The sequence below is a fragment of the Fulmarus glacialis genome, unplaced genomic scaffold (genome assembly GCF_000690835.1).
Source record: "Fulmarus glacialis isolate BGI_N327 unplaced genomic scaffold, ASM69083v1 scaffold25278, whole genome shotgun sequence".
NCBI classification, from domain to species: Eukaryota; Metazoa; Chordata; class Aves; order Procellariiformes; family Procellariidae; genus Fulmarus; species Fulmarus glacialis.
The window spans coordinates 161-16801 of NW_009227960.1; the positions used below are offsets into that span (position 1 = coordinate 161).

Genomic DNA, 16641 nt, shown 5'->3' on the forward strand with positions numbered 1-16641 from the left:
GGAACCCGAAGCCCCCTTCAGACCCTTAGAGGGTACTGGCGTGTGCCGTTGTCGCGAGGGTGGTCTCTTAGGAGCACCCCAGCTAACAGCAAGCGCCGGTTTCAAGTAGAACATCTTCTAAGTGACCGTGTAACTTCTTGTCAAATGCGATACTGCTAATAGCAAGTTAATTTTGTTATTTTATACTCCTAAATAGTGTGGAGCTCTCTGTTAAGCCTCTTATTATTTCCTACCAGGTATCACGAGAGTTGTTTGGGTTTTTTTGTTTTTAATGTTTAGTACTGCATAGGAAAGCACACAAAAGATATTTCTTACAGCACTCGCGCACCACGAGCTAAGAGGTGTGGGAAGGGAGAAAACCATCACATACTACTATGGATGATGTGTTAATATATTTTGAAACACTTTGCGTGTGTATCTTGCTTCAGTGGTGTATGTTGCATCCCAGAGTTACTTGGTTTTCTTCTAGGGGGCTGTACTGAATACTTGGTGCCATGGCAATGCAGATGCAGTTCGAAGCGAATGCAGATACATCAGCAGAGGAAGAGAGCTTTGGACCACAGCTCATATCTAGGTTAGAGGTAGGTAAGGAGTTAGCTCTAGAGTAAGTTTTCAAGAAATCTGCTAGTCTTTTTCCTTAAACACAAGTTGTATCTGAAAATTACGTTGCTAAATTCTTACTTGTGTTCTGTCAAAAAAACCCAAAACAAAACAAAAAACCCAACATGTTAACATTACGTTGTATATTACGTTGTCTTGCTGTGTACCCTTTCCTAACATGTATTGGTCACCTCCAGCATCTGTTAAACCAAACACAGAATGAGATCTTCTGCCTATTCTATACCATCTATATAGTTAATAGCTTATGCAAACATTACACTGGTAAAAGGATATTATTTTTTATGGTTCTTTGTGTATAAGTGAATAGGTAGGTAATATTCAATATGCTGACTTGTAATTACAGAGTTTGATCCAAATCTGATGAAGCCAGTTGAAGGTATTCAGTGGAAGTTAGATTAATGTATTTGTGTCTTAGTGTGTCCTTTTTTCTCCCCTCCCTTTCAGCAATGTGGTATAAATGCAAATGATGTGAAGAAATTAGAAGAAGCTGGATTTCACACAGTTGAGGCTGTTGCTTATGCACCAAAGAAGGAGCTACTAAATATTAAAGGCATCAGTGAAGCCAAAGCTGACAAAATCTTGGTAAGGGTGTTACGGAAAAGCTTTAACCCAAGATATTCAAGAAGTTTTATTTCTACTGGCTTAAAGCGTTCTGGTGACTTCAGAAGGTCTCCATTAACAGTATACTGAGAAGGGCAGTAAAGGTGATTAGAGGTATGACATGACTTTTGATGAGAAGAGACAAAAACCACTAGGACCAGTTTCAAGAAGTGAAGAGGGAGGGACTATTAGAAAGGTCTATAAAAATCGTGGAAGGTATGGAGAATATGCCCAAGATGACTATTATTGCTAGCTCAGTATTTCTCGTGATAAGAAGGCTTATGATAAGCATAAAGCAAAGAAAGTACTTTTTCATACAGGTTGTAATTAAGTTATGAAACTCCTTGTCCCAAGACAAGTGGCCACCTGTAGCATAAATTGGTTTAAAAAGAGGCTAAGTGCAATGTTTGTGGGGTAATGTTCAGATCAAGAAGCTCGCTGACTGAACCCAGGGGAACTGCTAGGTGGAGGTCAGTCCCTTGTTCCCTGATGTGTTACGCTCGTTCCCTAAGCACCTTGGCGGCTTCAAGGCAGAGGATACTGCATTATGAACGACTGGACCGGCCCAGTGCAGCTGTTCTTCTGTTATGTTTTTCTTAAGCATGTTAATTGTGTACCTCCGATAGGTATTCACCTTGAGACCTGGGGTTTACTTTGGGGGACTGAGAGTGAAGCCCGAGTTGTAATCTCACAGCATCTTCTAGTTCAGAACGTGGAGTTTCTGCCAAACTAGTTCTCATTTATCGAAATCTGACCTGGCACAATGTTTAACTCCCAATACTTTTCTTAGTTCGCATATTTATTTGCTATTAGGAAGACAGCATTCCTAACAGGCTGTATGCGCATCCTAAGTATTTCAAGTTTCACAGGGACAGAACTGAACTGAAAAGTGGGCGGTACAAGGGGGGGCAAGATTTTGATAAAATACGCTAAATGGATGTTGAAGCTTTTTCTTTGATCAGAATTTCAGTTCTTTTCAGAGGTACCAACTAATATATGGTCCATAAAATAAAATGTATGCATCAAATTATACAAGTGCTTCTCCATTTCAGAAAATAGAAAATTAGATTATTAATTACTAGAGGGGGTAAATGAATGGGATGAACACTGCTTGCACTGCTTAGTTTGGTTTTCTTTAGGCTGAAGCAGCTAAGCTGGTTCCGATGGGTTTCACCACAGCAACGGAATTTCACCAGCGAAGGTCAGAGATCATCCAGATCACCACTGGGTCCAAAGAACTTGATAAACTTCTTCAAGGTAATAATTTTATTTCTTTTTATTGATTAGCCTTCATTATCTGCTTTTTTTCTGTGAACGTGATCCTTGGACAAAAACACGTAAGACACACAAGTTCTGGTTGAACGAAAAAGTTCTGCTCTCTTGTATCACAACTGATTTTCTTTTAAAAGCTGTAGAAATAGTTTTAAAACCTTTTAGTCGTGATGCAATACCCAGAGCTCTTCATTTTGGATGTCTCTGGTTTATTTTAGTCTATGACCTATTTCAAGAAAATAAAACCAGGTATCGTCTTCTCCCCCGTTCTACTTGTAATCAAAAAATCAAAACAAGTCGTTTCAGCTTTTCAGTATCTTAAAAAATACACTTACCTAAACTTCTTATCTGCAACATGAACAAACCTCAGTATGAAAACCAGTTTTTCCAATTAGAGTTTTGAAACTTTTAACCAAAGTAAGTGTTAAGCTGAGTCTCTGTAAATGTAATACTTTATATGCAGTCTTCGTTTGAAGTATGTGACCTTTTTAAAATTATTTTATTACTATTATTTTCCCTTCAGGAGGAATAGAAACAGGGTCCATAACAGAGTTATTCGGGGAGTTTCGTACTGGAAAAACACAGTTGTGTCATACCCTGGCAGTAACCTGTCAAGTGAGTAGTCCACTTTATTAAAATCAAGTATTCAGAAACACAGCTTTTGGATATTCGCTAACTTGTGAACTTTTCTCAACCAATACAAATGTGATGCATGTAAACAGCTGCAAAGAACGTGGGTATTTGCAGCACCCTTGGCTGTACTTGCAGCTTTCTAGGATCTTTTGTTTCGCACTTAATCTGCCTACTAGGATTACGTTAGCAGCAATTGAATTTGTGATGTTTTTTGCCTGTGTTTGACATGTTCTATAGCTTCCCCTCCCCGTATTCTGACAGCAAAATTTAACACATTAGCCTTATAGCATAATTCTAGGTCTTAAATGCAGAGAAGTGTTTGATCTCTCTTCAGATGCTCTGGACTGCAGAGAACCTTTCTTATCACCAAGAGTGAGTTGAAAAGAGAGAAGAAACTGTGTTGGGTTCAACAAGTTTCTTTGACTAGCTGCTTTTTTTTCCTAATGTTTCCTAAGATTATTTCACTTTACTCCTGTAAAAGCCTTCAGTTGGCTCTTGCTATCAAACAGTAGATCAGTTTGGAGTAACCTTTTTTCTAATCTTAGTTTAAACAAAAAATAGTGTTTATTACTTTCTAGAGGTTGCTATTTCACAAAATATTAGAGGCTTTGGGCTTAATTTGAACACCCTTATGCACCTAAACTTGCCAGCTCAAAGTTCAGCACCTGTCCTCTTATGTAGGTATCAGAGATTGAAAACAGGAATCTTCCTTCTTGCTTTTCCCAGATAAAAGTGACTTTAATCACAATAGTTTGGTATATTATTTATTGTATATCAGTCGAGGGCATAAGGCAATAACTGGATTATTTGTTAATACTTCATTTCATGTTCATTCATTTGCTTTTCCTTTAGCTTCCCATTGACCGAGGTGGTGGTGAAGGAAAAGCTATGTATATTGACACAGAAGGGACCTTCCGACCAGAACGTCTTCTTGCTGTGGCCGAGAGGTCTGTACTTATGGCTAGAAGTAAACTGGCATTAGTTGAAGAAAGGAATACATCTACTCATGGGACAGCTTAGTTAATAAGGGTAACTGCGTAAGTCAGCCTGTCTCCTTAAATTCATGGGGCTGTTGCAGTAAGAACTATCCCTAAAAAACCAACCAAACACAAACCTTTCTGTATTCTAGTTGTCTGTCCACCTACATGCATGTTAGACCACTTCATTAGCTGTATTTTATAAACAAAGTTTCTAGTTTTAGATATGACAGCAGCTAACATCATTGTCCCTTGGAATATGATGTCTTCACTTCTTACTATTGTCTCTTTCAAATTCAGTTTTACTGTTAGTGAAATACGTTCAAATATCTTTCTTAAATTCTGCCAATAGCATTACCTTGAAACAAAGATTCTTTTGTAAAAAGGTTATCGCAACAGCAGCTGGAATATTTTTGTTAGGAAATATGAGAGCATCCACTGACCAGTTGAAAAGCTGTTTTTCCATCTCCTGCCTCTATCTCAGAATGTTCTGACGTATTTTTTATACCTTTACTTTGGAAAGTAACTTAATTACCCAAATAAAAATTCTGCTGTCTACACAGAGATACTGGTTAGACTTGAAAGCCTGAAGTACTGGTTCTGTGCATTGGAAAAAGGAGCTACTTCTGGTCTTGTGATTCTTTAGGCTTTCTCAAAATTAAAACTGCTTCTATGGGGCTTAATTCTCCGTGATCGTTGTTTCAATTAAAAATGAAGGTACATATGCAACTTCAGTGAACTTGGGTTGAAGTATTTATTTATCTTGCAGTGCTTTTCAGTTGCTGAAATTGCGTCAGCTTGAACAGAAAAATAGCCCAACACTTTGGGAAGGGATGTGAAGCATGTCATACCTGGCTGAAGCAGGAGAGGAATTTTAAGGATGCAGAATGCAATTATTCAGATTGGAATTTGGGCCTAAGCTTCAGATTAACAATTTCCGTTGTATGGTAGTTTTAAAAAATATTTCCACCTAGATACTGATTGGAATTTTCATGTCAGTAAGCTGTGCACTTTCTTCTGGAAGTAATAAGGTGACAAATACTGATTGTTTCTAAGCTGCAAGCCAAAATCACGCAGCAAGGCTGGGCTGATTTGAATACAGAGGCTCAGATGTTCTGCAAAGATAAAATCAATTGGCCTGTTTTCTACTACACTTTCGCTAGTCTGGCTTAGGTTCACAGTTTTTCAGGCTGTGTATGTGGGTTTTTTTAAAAAGTATTTTAAAAACTTCTGTGCAAATTTCCTAGCTTAAAAAGCAACTGTCCTCCTTTTTTTACCGTGCATTTACAGAAGAAAGACTTAATTGCCAAGTGACTGTGTTGCCTTCAAGTATACTTAAAGGCCTGGCCTATCATTATAGATGTTTTCTCTAAAGTTTCTTTGTTTTTATCCTTCATCACTCCTCAGCATGTATTTTTTTCATGAAGTTATTTTTTTGCCAAGACTCCATGTGACCTGTGAGGCAAAGCTGCCTTCCTTATGCTGTGGGCTGATTTCACAGTATGTCTGCTTTGTAATATCATGCTGCATAGCTAACAGTGTGTATGGGGCAGGAACTTAAGTTTTAATTCGGTCTAATGAGGCTCGATTCTGTGCCGCTGCAGGCGGTCCTGCCATTCCTTTTGCCCCATGGTGTTGGCACTAGTGACTGCTAGGCTGTAGGCTGAAGCAGAGCGGCTGCTAATGTGGTTCACTGCAGGGCAGCATAAGTTGCTGGTGCTGGAGCAAAGGAGGGGACAAGAATGAGCAGCTGGAAGCAGAGAGAATGAAAGGGTAGGACTGCTGCTTTTTAGTAGCACCACAGATTTATGAGGTAAGGCCAGTATTTATGGGCCTTTCCATGACTGTAGGTAGAAAAATCAAGTAAGATTTAATACCAAGCCACTATGACGTGCTAGCCCACATCCTGTCCTTTCCTTTACACAGGGAGATGATCTAATCAACATACCATCCTAAATGAGTGAAGTAAGGTCAAGCTATTGAAAAATAAGTTATTTAAGATTTGGGTCAGTGCAGGATTTGGATGGTTTGTTACTGAAAGGCAAGAAAAAAATCTTTGGAAGACGTTTTACACAGGTCCTGGAGGTTAATTTGACAGATGTTCACTTTGGAAACATCTGGTATTACTATTCCTCTCCTCTCTGCTGCTTCTCCCTCCCCACAGCTGTTGTGTAATTGTCCCTCTGCAGGAAGTAATTTCCCTCACTTTTTTGCTACTGGAAGGGAATGTGTGCTTCCTCATCAGCTGGGGACAGTACCAACTAAATCCTGTTAACTCTCTTTGAAAACAATTTGATCTAACCCTGCTGGATTTTCCTGCAGCAAGTAGGGGAGTACTCCCGTATTCCCTGTCACCAGTGGGTATTTGGCAGCAAACACCTTTGGGCACTGGTGAGAAAGTGAAATGATGTTTGCAGCAGTCACAGGTACATCTATAAGAGGGTATCTGTGCGTGGCTGTATACAGAGAGTACTTCTTCCAGTCAGTTCCACCCCTCAGTCTTTCTTCAGCTCGGCTAGGATGGAGGCTAACCATCTTTCAACTCATTTCTTTCTGTAGTCTACTGATTTGCCAAGTATTTGACTAGCGCCCTTGACTTTAATCTCGAATATGTAATATTTCAGTGTGGTCTTGTTTCAAAATGCTAGTCAGGACTGGCTATTATTCACCTTCAAACATAAGGTGCAAGTAGCCTAGTAAGGTTGGATTATTTGATTTATTAATAGCTATCATGTGTGTAACAAAATTAATTGATAACTGTGATTCTAAAAGTGTACTGTTCAAAGCTATGCTTAGCCTAGAAGTCTAATTAGGGAGGGAGACATTAGGTGTCCAGCTGTGAAAAGCAGAATACTGAAATCATAAAGATACTTACCTTACATCAAATGAAGAATGTGAATTATTTTGGTATGACTTGGATCTTTCATACTATTCATTGATGAAAGTCAAATTCAGCTGTGCTAGTGTCATAAGAGTGTAAAACTGTATTGTTAGAAGTTGTGGTCCTTCACTGGAGAATGTTCTTTGACCCGGCTCTTCAGGGAGAATCTAAAAAAATCAATTCTGTGACAACAGAAAAGTTCTGCACTCTTCTCCCAGGGCATCTTATCAACTGAACGTGCGCTTATGTCCATTGATGTGTGCTTCTGCATCCAGTATACCATTGATATATGCACTCCATTTAATTTGCTTTACATAGACATTTTAAGTATGCCTCTCCAAAGTGCCTGCACACTCATGCATGCAGAATGGGGAACAAATGGGAAGAGTTAAAGTCTGTGTGCAGTTTCAGGGCTAAAAACTCACTGTGATCACAGAGATACGGTGACCGTGAGAAGGTGGAGTTCAGAATCCTGAGGTAGGCGCAAGGTATTAAGCAGGATCACAATACTAGACTTCAGGAGAGCGGACTTTGGCCTCTTCAGGGATCTGCTTGGAAGAATCCCATGGGACACAGCCTTTGAGTGAAGAGGGATGTAGGAGAGCTGGCTGATGGTCAAAGATCATCTCCTCCAAGTCCAAGAACGGTCCATCCTGTTGAACAGGAAATCAAGGAAAGGCAGTTGGAGGAGGCCCATATGGATGAACAAGGAGCTCCTGTTAAACGTAAAAAGGAGGCATACAAGAGGTGAAAACAGGGACAGGTGGCCTGGGAGGAATATAGAGGCACTGTCCGAGCATGCAGAAATGGGGTTAGGAAGGCCGAAGTCCGTCTGGAGTTGAATGTGGTGAGGTATGCAAAAGGTGGCAAGAAAAGATTTTAGTGTTCACTGTGGCCAAACATTAGAACAGGTTGCCCAGAGAGGTTGTGGAGACTCCATCCTTGAAGATGTTCAGAACTCAACTGGACACAGTCCTGAGCAACCTGCTGCAGCTGATCCTGCTTTGAGTGGGGAGGGGAATTGGTCTAGTTGATCCACAGAGGTCCCTTCCAACTTCAAAGAGTCTGTAATTCTGCGAAATACGCTGTGGTGTGAAATGAAAAATGAGAACAAATTAGATATGTTCTCTCTCACTGGAAAAAATATTACTACATTTCAGATCCAAGGAGGATAATCAACTGATTCTCCAAATCCTAAGGGATTTCTCAAAGTGCCTTATAAATAATTTAAATGCAAGATGTTGAATGTAGCTATATTTTTTTTATTATTATTATTTTGGTAGTGAAACACTGACAGAGGTATTGCAGGTGGAAGGCTGTTTATCACTGTTCTTTATTAGCAATGTACTGCTTTCAGAATATTCTGTTCCGGAATGGTAGCTTTCCTTGCCTGTGGTTTTATTTTGAGGAAAATGTCTGGTGTTCTACTTTACTATTGTTTCTAGGCAGGAAAATATGCTTTAAAAATGGTTTCTGTTCTCTTTTCATCACCAAGTTGTGTTGCATTTTTTGCTGTCTGTTTTTATCTCCAAGACTCTCCCAGGAATGTGAATTTTTATTCTAGTCTTTAGGTAAAGCTGCTAGATAACTCCTATTGATGAAGTTGTACTTAAAGATTTGATTTCCCCCCCCCCCACTGATTTCTCAGGTATGGCTTGTCTGGCAGTGACGTCCTAGATAATGTGGCGTATGCTCGAGGTTTTAACACAGATCACCAGACCCAGCTCCTGTATCAGGCATCTGCTATGATGGCTGAATCACGGTAATAAGACTGATTTAGATGGAGTGATTTTCGTGCTGATATATATTCTTATTATAAAGCTACCTATAGATGATGAACAAGTGCAAGAAAAGTATAGATTACAAAATTGTGAAATGTCAAAGTAAACGTTTACTTCAAAAGTTAACTTTTTTGAAATATACTTGCTTTCTCCAGTGCTTAGCTCCGTTAGATCGGGTTTTGTTGTTTTCAAATGGGATTGTGCTTTGGCATATACAGATACTAGGCAGTCAGTGTGAGTTAATACCTCCTGCTGCTGAAATGTTGGATGACAGTGACTGACTTGAACTGCGTCAACTGATGTCACTTTACAAAGAACAAGTGCCAGCCTGAGAAACAATTTTAAAGATCAGTTTGTAATTGCTTTCAGAAATATAGTGTTGATTTAGAGCATGCCAAGCACCGAAGAAACCTGTGCTAGACAGCTTTAGTTTGAAACTAAGATTTATGGACCCCTTTAGAGGGAAGGAGGTGGTGGTATGAGGTGTATAGGAACCTGTCCACAGAATATCTGTGGTGTCAAAATGTTAAGTTCTGGGCTAGTTTATAAAAGTACAATAAATCTAAGTTTTTAATCATGCAGCAACTTTCTGTGGGTTTACTGGGTTTTATTGTATAGTTAGTAATCTGAACATTACCGATCAAGTCAGTGTTGTTAAAAAAAATAATTCTGCTAACTGGCACAGTGAGAGGAGATTACATCCACATCTGTATGCAGCCTTACAATTTGCTGGGCACCGTCACACTCCAGTGGAGGCATTATTCATGCCTGGAAATGTTTATAAGAACCTTGTACTTATCTTCTCCAGATATGCGCTGCTGATAGTGGACAGTGCCACAGCCCTTTATCGGACAGATTACTCGGGAAGAGGCGAGCTGTCAGCTAGACAGATGCATCTGGCCAGATTTCTGCGCATGCTTCTTCGACTTGCAGATGAGGTAAACTATGAACTTTGCTTTATTCTCTAAAGGACTGGTGATCAGTTTTCTTTCTCTTGTAAAGCTTAGCAGTTTTGTACAAAAGGCTTTCTGCCTGCTCAGTGTCTGCTTCCATTTTGTTTTGAGAGGCATGATGCAGTGGTGGACAGCAGAGAGGACAGCAGAAGTGCATGTGTCTTCCCTCCCGCCCCCGTTATTCAGATTGTGGAAAGTAAATGCATTTTGATTTGTTGCTTTTCTCTTTACAGTTTGGCGTGGCAGTTGTGATCACTAACCAAGTGGTAGCACAAGTAGATGGAGCAGCCATGTTTGCTGCAGATCCCAAAAAACCTATTGGAGGAAATATCATAGCACATGCTTCCACCACGAGGTGAGAGAACAGATTATCATCTTCCATTAGCCTTATTTTGGAAGATTTTATGAAACTAGCTAAGTACCTTTAAATTCTGGGTTTCTACATAGTCTGTCAATGGCAAGTCCAGCCTGCTTTTCAACAAATCAGTGCTACTCTGAGCACTCATTAATCTGTAGTAAAAGCAACACAACGTTTTCAGAAGTTCTTACAGCTCCACACAGTGTGCTGTATTCATGTACTGACATAATGTTTTAGTGCTTATGATAATGATTTACTGAAAGTAGGCTATACATCCTTACCTGTTTTGTTTTCTTCTCCCTATTAGACTGTATCTGCGAAAAGGCCGAGGTGAAACCAGAATATGTAAAATTTATGATTCTCCTTGCCTTCCTGAGGCTGAAGCAATGTTTGCTATTAATGCTGATGGAGTGGGAGATGCTAAAGACTGAAGGCTCCATTTCATTTCCCGTGTAACCCAAGACTAGGTGTCCGTAACAGGCTCCTTCCTTTGTGGCACTTTACAGATGCTTTCCCAACACAGCTGCCGTTCAAATGCTGGCAGAGGGATCTGTTGTATTTCAGCATAGAAGTCCATCAGGTGAATACACTCTGAGACACATCTTGGCTTGGAAGAGATCTACCCTCTTGGGCTTTAGTCACATGTTAGATTAACGTGGTTTCTTGAGAACTTTTTCAGAGGACCATAGCCTCTGAATTTTCCTCACGGCTGTTGATCCAGCTGGATTCTTCCGGTGGACATAGCACAGTAAAATCCAAGAGTATGTGGCCATAGTTCATAACTTGGTGAATTTAAAGTAGCATTGATGGATTTGTCAAATAAGAAAAGTAATGACTTAAATACTTAATGGATTGCTTTAATTATAAAATAAAGCAGAATGATATTCCACAATAAGAATTTGAGCATATTGCTGGGATTGATGATGATCACAATCCATATTCTGTGTTAATTTTGTTTTGGATGCTGGAACATGCTGGTTTTTGGGAACTGTTAATTTACATTTCAATTACATTTTTTGTATCTCATTAATTCTCTGTGGAAATGTGCTTTTAATAAAAAGGACCATGAAAATATTGACGATGTTACAGGTTTCTGGGATTCAGCCAGGTTAATTCAGACCAAGGCATTTTTTGTCTGCAGGTAGGAAGAAGATGCATAAATCTTCAGTGAATGTCAGTCTGGATTTTTTTTTTCTCCTAATGCTAACAAAATGCATCATCTCCTTCGTGATTTGGGATGTGCAGTGCAACTATGCTGTAAGTGCCCTGTAGATGTCTTTTAAGAATTTTTGAGGTTAAAAAGTTTCTTTTATAATATGCAATATTTTTATACAAGCTATGCTATTGTGAACTACTCTAAACTTGATTAAAAAGAGTAATATCATAGTGGTGGTTGGCAGCAAAAAATATTTTCCTTTTTGTTTTTCTCTGGGACAATTTTTCTGGGACGAATAATGAATACACACAGTGGGATCCAACTGTCTTTTACAGGCTAGCAGGCATAAGCTACGTTTATTCAGGTACATAAATACTTGTGCTATATCGACTACTAAATCTCCTGAGATGGTAAGTTGTCTGCTGTCTCATTTATAGCTGAATGCCTTTGTTCTTAAATTCTGCATAGCCACGGAGCGTCTGCTGTTTCTATTCAGAAGATGTACACAAAAGGCTATTGCTGTCACCACTGCCTGCAACTGAGTTTCAAGAATCAAAACTCACATTAAAATGTTAACTAGGCGGTTAAATTGGGGTTGAACTCATCAGTAAGGAACTGAGATGTTCAGGGTTTTTAGTGACAGAGGTTCAGCACTTGTTACTCACACTTGCCCTACGTGTAGGTGAAGGTGGTATAATGTACTGTCTATGATTGCTCTTGTCTGACGTGACCGATTATAAGAGCCCGTTATTGCCTAAAGTATGCTAGGCGTTAATCATATTGGCTGAAACCTGACATGGCTGGGGTCTGTAAGGGGCTGGTACTTCTGGGAGGGTGGGGAAATCTGGCAAAGACTTTCAGCTGTCCTCAGGAGTGAGGCTAGAGTAAAAGGAAATGTTTTGCCCTGTCAAAAAAGTCCAGATGTCTGAGAAGTTCTGGCCTTTCTGGTTTTTGAGAGCCCAGACCTAAAGTTTGGCAGAAGGTGGTCTCTGAAATGAAATGTCTTGTGCTGTCCCTACAGAAATTTGCTTACCAGTAACCAAGTTTTTTTTTTTTTGGGGGGGGGGGTTGTTGTTTGTTTTTTGTTTGTTTTTTAAGCCCCACTTTGTAAACATGTACATATCATGTGGTATCATTTAAGTATAAATGACACTTTAGGGGACGATGGAAGTTTGTTTTATTGCTTTTGGCTACACTAAAAGTCAAAATGTCATGTTTGTTTTCTGCTCTGTTGCTTCTCTTCCGTGTCCTTTGTGGAGAGGGAGTTTTGCCATGCCTATATCATAATCCTCTGCTGTTTGTACCTCTTTGTATGTTAATGCTGTGTAATTCAATCTAATTGAAAAGGAGGAAAAAAAATTATTCTAAGTCTGCTTAGGTCTTTGAACAACTAAAATTACACCTGAAGTCCTCTCTGTTCATGTAATGCTCAGCATGGAACCCGATTTTTCTAATAGCCTGCAGTACTTCTCTTAGCTAGCTGAAAGGTTTGTAACTTGGATTGGGAGAGCAAAGGTGAAGAAACTAGGAAATATTTGTTCCTCTTCTCTAAGCTCTTACACGGCTTAGGCTCTGAACTCAGGGGGATTTAGGGGATTTTGTTTTGTTTCTTTTAAACACAAGAACCTTTTTCGAAAGATCTTTCTCAGGTCATCTTATGATGTCCCTGTAGCAGCTGCACAGGCAAGTATTTCCATAGAGAGTTTAGGTTGCTAATGACACAATGCTATGAAACGCTAATTAAATAAGCTTATTGTCAACATTGCTTTAACCTCAAGGAGGCATAATTAATATTCCTTTAGTAAACACTTTTCCTACTGTCTCCTTGAAATACTTCTCTCAGTGTTTCCCCAAAAGTTCCTCTCAAGGCAGTGGAATATGATTAGAAATCATATTCACTTTTTAAACTCTAAAGTGTTTGTGTGTGTGTGTGTTTGCGCAATCGTCTGGCTCACGTTCATCCAGCCGAGTTTTGCTATGTTTGAACCCATGTCTAGAGGTGAAGAGGAAATTATAACTGAATTGAAATGTGTACAGAAATATGTGCATTACTCTGAACTACTAATGCCCTTGTTAGAGCACGATGGAGGGCGGTTCGATTAATTAAAATGACATAGATAGCCTGCAGTGTTTTGTTTCCATGTTTCCCTTAGAGCTGTGTTGGTCTCCTCACAGCTGTCTGCTTTGCTGCCGGGACCGCCCGCACTCCTTCAGCACCGGTCAGCTACCAGTCGCGCGGGCTCTGCCCGTCCGCGGCCGCATCTGGTTTGAATTGCCAGAAGAGCTGCGATGCTATTAGCTACACAACTTGCGTTTTGTACACAAATTAAAAACCCCTTGTAATACAAACGCGAAGCGCAGAGACTGCGAGGAGCGAAGTGAGGCACGAGTGTAGTGTCGTGTTGAGAAATACTCCCGTGTTTTCTTTAGAAGAGAACAGCCACATCTTACTTTGTGGGCAGATAGCTGGCTGGCTGTATGGCATTGTGTGTGGTCAGTGAAGTTTCCCCAACTACCCAGCTTTAGAAGCAAATGCTAAATTTTTCCAGATGCAGCCGTGGTGGTGCAAGTGTAAAGTGCTGTGCAGTGGCTCCAGTTCTCCCTTTTTGTTAGCTTTGCAAACACAAACCCACTGTGAGACAGCAGCACTTTCCCCAGGATGTGGTTTTAATTATGGGGAGGAATCGTTGTTAAAGGTCACAACCCGGACTGAAAACAATCGGATCTCTGCGACTGGTTTATGTTATCTCGGTCCCGTACTCCCGGTGCCTCGGTTTCCCCACCGAGACCTGAGGTTGCAGCACCAGCCTTGCAAGGTGACCTCGTACAACCCGTGTTACTCTAGCCAGGGAGGAGAAAAATAACCAAAGGTAGAAGTGCCCGAAGTCTAAGGTGACACTTAGTTATTTTCACTGCATAACCTGAGTTAATTAAACTACACAGACTTGTACTTGAGTTTGTCATTACGCTGCTGGCCTTGGCCAATAGCGTGTATTAGTCTTGGTGGGGGTGGTGGTGTTCTTCGTAAGATCGATGTGTGTTTATGCTGTTGAAATGCAGCTTTGATACTCCATCCTTCCTGGCACAGACCTCGCTCCTGATGGTGAAAAGAACCGAAAGGCCAAATGGTCCACTCCTGCTGTGACTACAATGACCATGTACAATCTACTGTTTCCCTTTTAGATGGTTTCAGCCTTTATTTTCAGGAGAAACTTTAAAATATAAATTGGTTTCTCAGTGCCATAGAGTTACATCGTTCTTCACTCTGTCTCGCTCAAGTGGGCTGTGTCCTCTTCCAGGAAAGGCAGAAAATATCTGCGTAACCCAGCTACGATCCGGGGCTTTAAACAAACTTTGGAGCACTCAGTATTTGTTTGTCCAATCATTAAATACAAAACACAAAGGAGGTTTTAATAACTGTAACTCTGAGGCTTCAAAGGAATGAAGAAGAAAAGTAAAATGGAGGGAATGCTGCAGCTAAAGTTACGTCCAGAATATTTAGAACGTCTCACCAGAAACTAACAGCAAAGCCAATGATTTCATCACTGGTCTCAAAACAAAGAGACTGGTTTTATTCTTCCTGTGCAGCAAACGACAGCAAGTTGGTGTTTTGGTACACTGGGAGGTGTTTGAGTGTTGAATGGATTTTGGGGAGGTGCGAGGGGGAGAAATCGGAGGTGGTGTATCTTCACACCTTTTCAGAAAATAAACTGGAAGACTTCAAATTTCACTTAAAATCATTCATTTTTGTTAAACTAGTTGTATGCTACTGCTGCTTAAATTTATCCTGAGGATTTTTATTTTTCTTAGCAGAAACTTGACTGTACTTGTTTCTTTGTCCCTATTTTGTATAAAATATGATCCTTTAATCACTGATGGGTCCATCACATATTTTAAAACCATCTAAATCTGCTGGAGAAAGAGAAAAGTACAATTGTGTGCAGATCTCCACCACCACCCCCCAGAGAAAGGCTTTGCTAATAACTCTGAAATGAAAGTGAACCTTTGAGCTTGGCTGGTCAGGGCTAATGAGCTCCAGCACTTCTCCAGCTTAAGACCATCAAGCCCATCCTGTAGCTGTGGGGTCACATTCTGCATTATGCCTCGGACAGAAAAGTGAAATTAATATTCTTAATATTCAGTTAAACCGATCTTGGGACAGAAGGCACAACAGAAGTCAACTTTATGTATGCTTTGCTCTGTGACTTGCTTAAGTAACAGGTTTAGACACGAGTGTATGAAAGAGAAGGAAAAGCACAGCAGAGCACCTGGTATGTGGAAGGGCTCAGAAGATGGTCGTGGTGAGCAGACGACCTGCCGCATGGAAAGGGGAAGCTCAGAGCTCCCGCGTGAGACCACGCTCCTGCGAGAAGGTCTGACCCTGGGGATGTATAGGGTGAAGCCTGGGGGTGCAGGGACTTCCAAGTCCAGTTTGTATTTACAGCTGCAGTAAAAACCTGAGTACTCAACCACTGCCAGAAACGCAGGCGTGTGAATTTATCAGAGACTGGGCAAAAGGCTTATGGATGCTGTAGGCGTTAAAGGACTCTGTAGGGCTGGGGAGGTTGTGTGTCCGGCAAGGCTAACGAGCAAACGAGGCTGCCCCCAGAACAAAGCAGGTTTGGGGCATTTTTATTCTACTTCTGACCTGGTCCCAGGTTTCCTCTCCTGCCCCACGTCTCCTCTGGCCTCGTGAGCGCTCCCCATCCATCGGCGGGCAGGAATGGGTTAAAGGCGCCTTTCCCAAGGTGGGAGCTGGCTGGAAGAGAGGAGGAAAGCAGTCACGCAAGGAAAACCCTGCTGGCTCGAGAGGGGCTGGCTTCTCACGCATTGCCGTGTAACCCTGTCATCTATCTTGTCACGGGCCAGCCCGCCTGTCAGCATTAATCCGCGGCTTAATCTCTTCTCCCTCCCGGGGCCAGACAGCGGCGGGGGGAGCTGGTCCCTCGCCAAGCAGCCTGCGCTGCCCTGCCTTGTGCTCGCCCAGAAACCACAGCCAGTTGACGGAGAGCGGTGATCATTTCCCCGTTACACATGCCAGAGGGGACATTCTCATTTCGGCCCCCTTCTTCTCGCTGGCAGGACACTCCCCCTCTCTCTGCCAGCACGCAAACGCCCCTTGAATAGCTTTTAATTACAGCCCATGCGTGGCATCCCCGGTGCACTGGCATTGTCTTCTTTGAGCAGGACTTTTAGGACAGGTTTATTAAGTGATAGAGAAGCCAATTAATTCCCTTGGAAGCCTACGGCTGCTGGAGGAGAGGGCTGTTGCACCCAGCCTTGCAGGAGACGTGCAGACTCTTTCAAGACTATTTCAACACCATTTCCAGAGTCTGAACCCAGCTGGTTTGTAAAAGTCCGGGTCCAAGGGCTGAGCAGAGTGGTTCCGTTATCACAGCCCTCTTGGGG

General features: G+C 41.2%; 1 protein-coding gene across 1 annotated transcript; it reads left to right on the top strand.

Annotated features, from left to right (window-relative positions):
* The first annotated feature begins 494 nt into the window (after positions 1 to 494).
* On the top strand, positions 495 to 10805 carry RAD51 (RAD51 recombinase). Its single transcript, XM_009583337.1, has 9 exons — positions 495 to 581; positions 1066 to 1203; positions 2361 to 2478; positions 3017 to 3108; positions 3979 to 4073; positions 8633 to 8746; positions 9574 to 9703; positions 9952 to 10073; positions 10384 to 10805. The coding sequence occupies exons 1-9, from the start codon at positions 495 to 497 to the stop codon at positions 10505 to 10507; spliced, it is 1020 nt and encodes a 339-aa protein (XP_009581632.1). The 3' UTR covers positions 10508 to 10805.
* The last annotated feature ends 5836 nt before the right edge of the window (positions 10806 to 16641 follow it).

Excerpts from the sequence above, each read along its gene's own strand:
- RAD51 (XM_009583337.1), top strand. The coding sequence starts at position 495 with ATGGCAATGCAGATGCAGTTCGAAGCGAATGCAGATACATCAGCAGAG. Across the intron at positions 9,704-9,951 it reads TTCTTCGACTTGCAGATGAG|TTTGGCGTGGCAGTTGTGAT; the intron begins GTAAACTATGAA and ends TTCTCTTTACAG. Across the intron at positions 10,074-10,383 it reads GCACATGCTTCCACCACGAG|ACTGTATCTGCGAAAAGGCC; the intron begins GTGAGAGAACAG and ends TCTCCCTATTAG.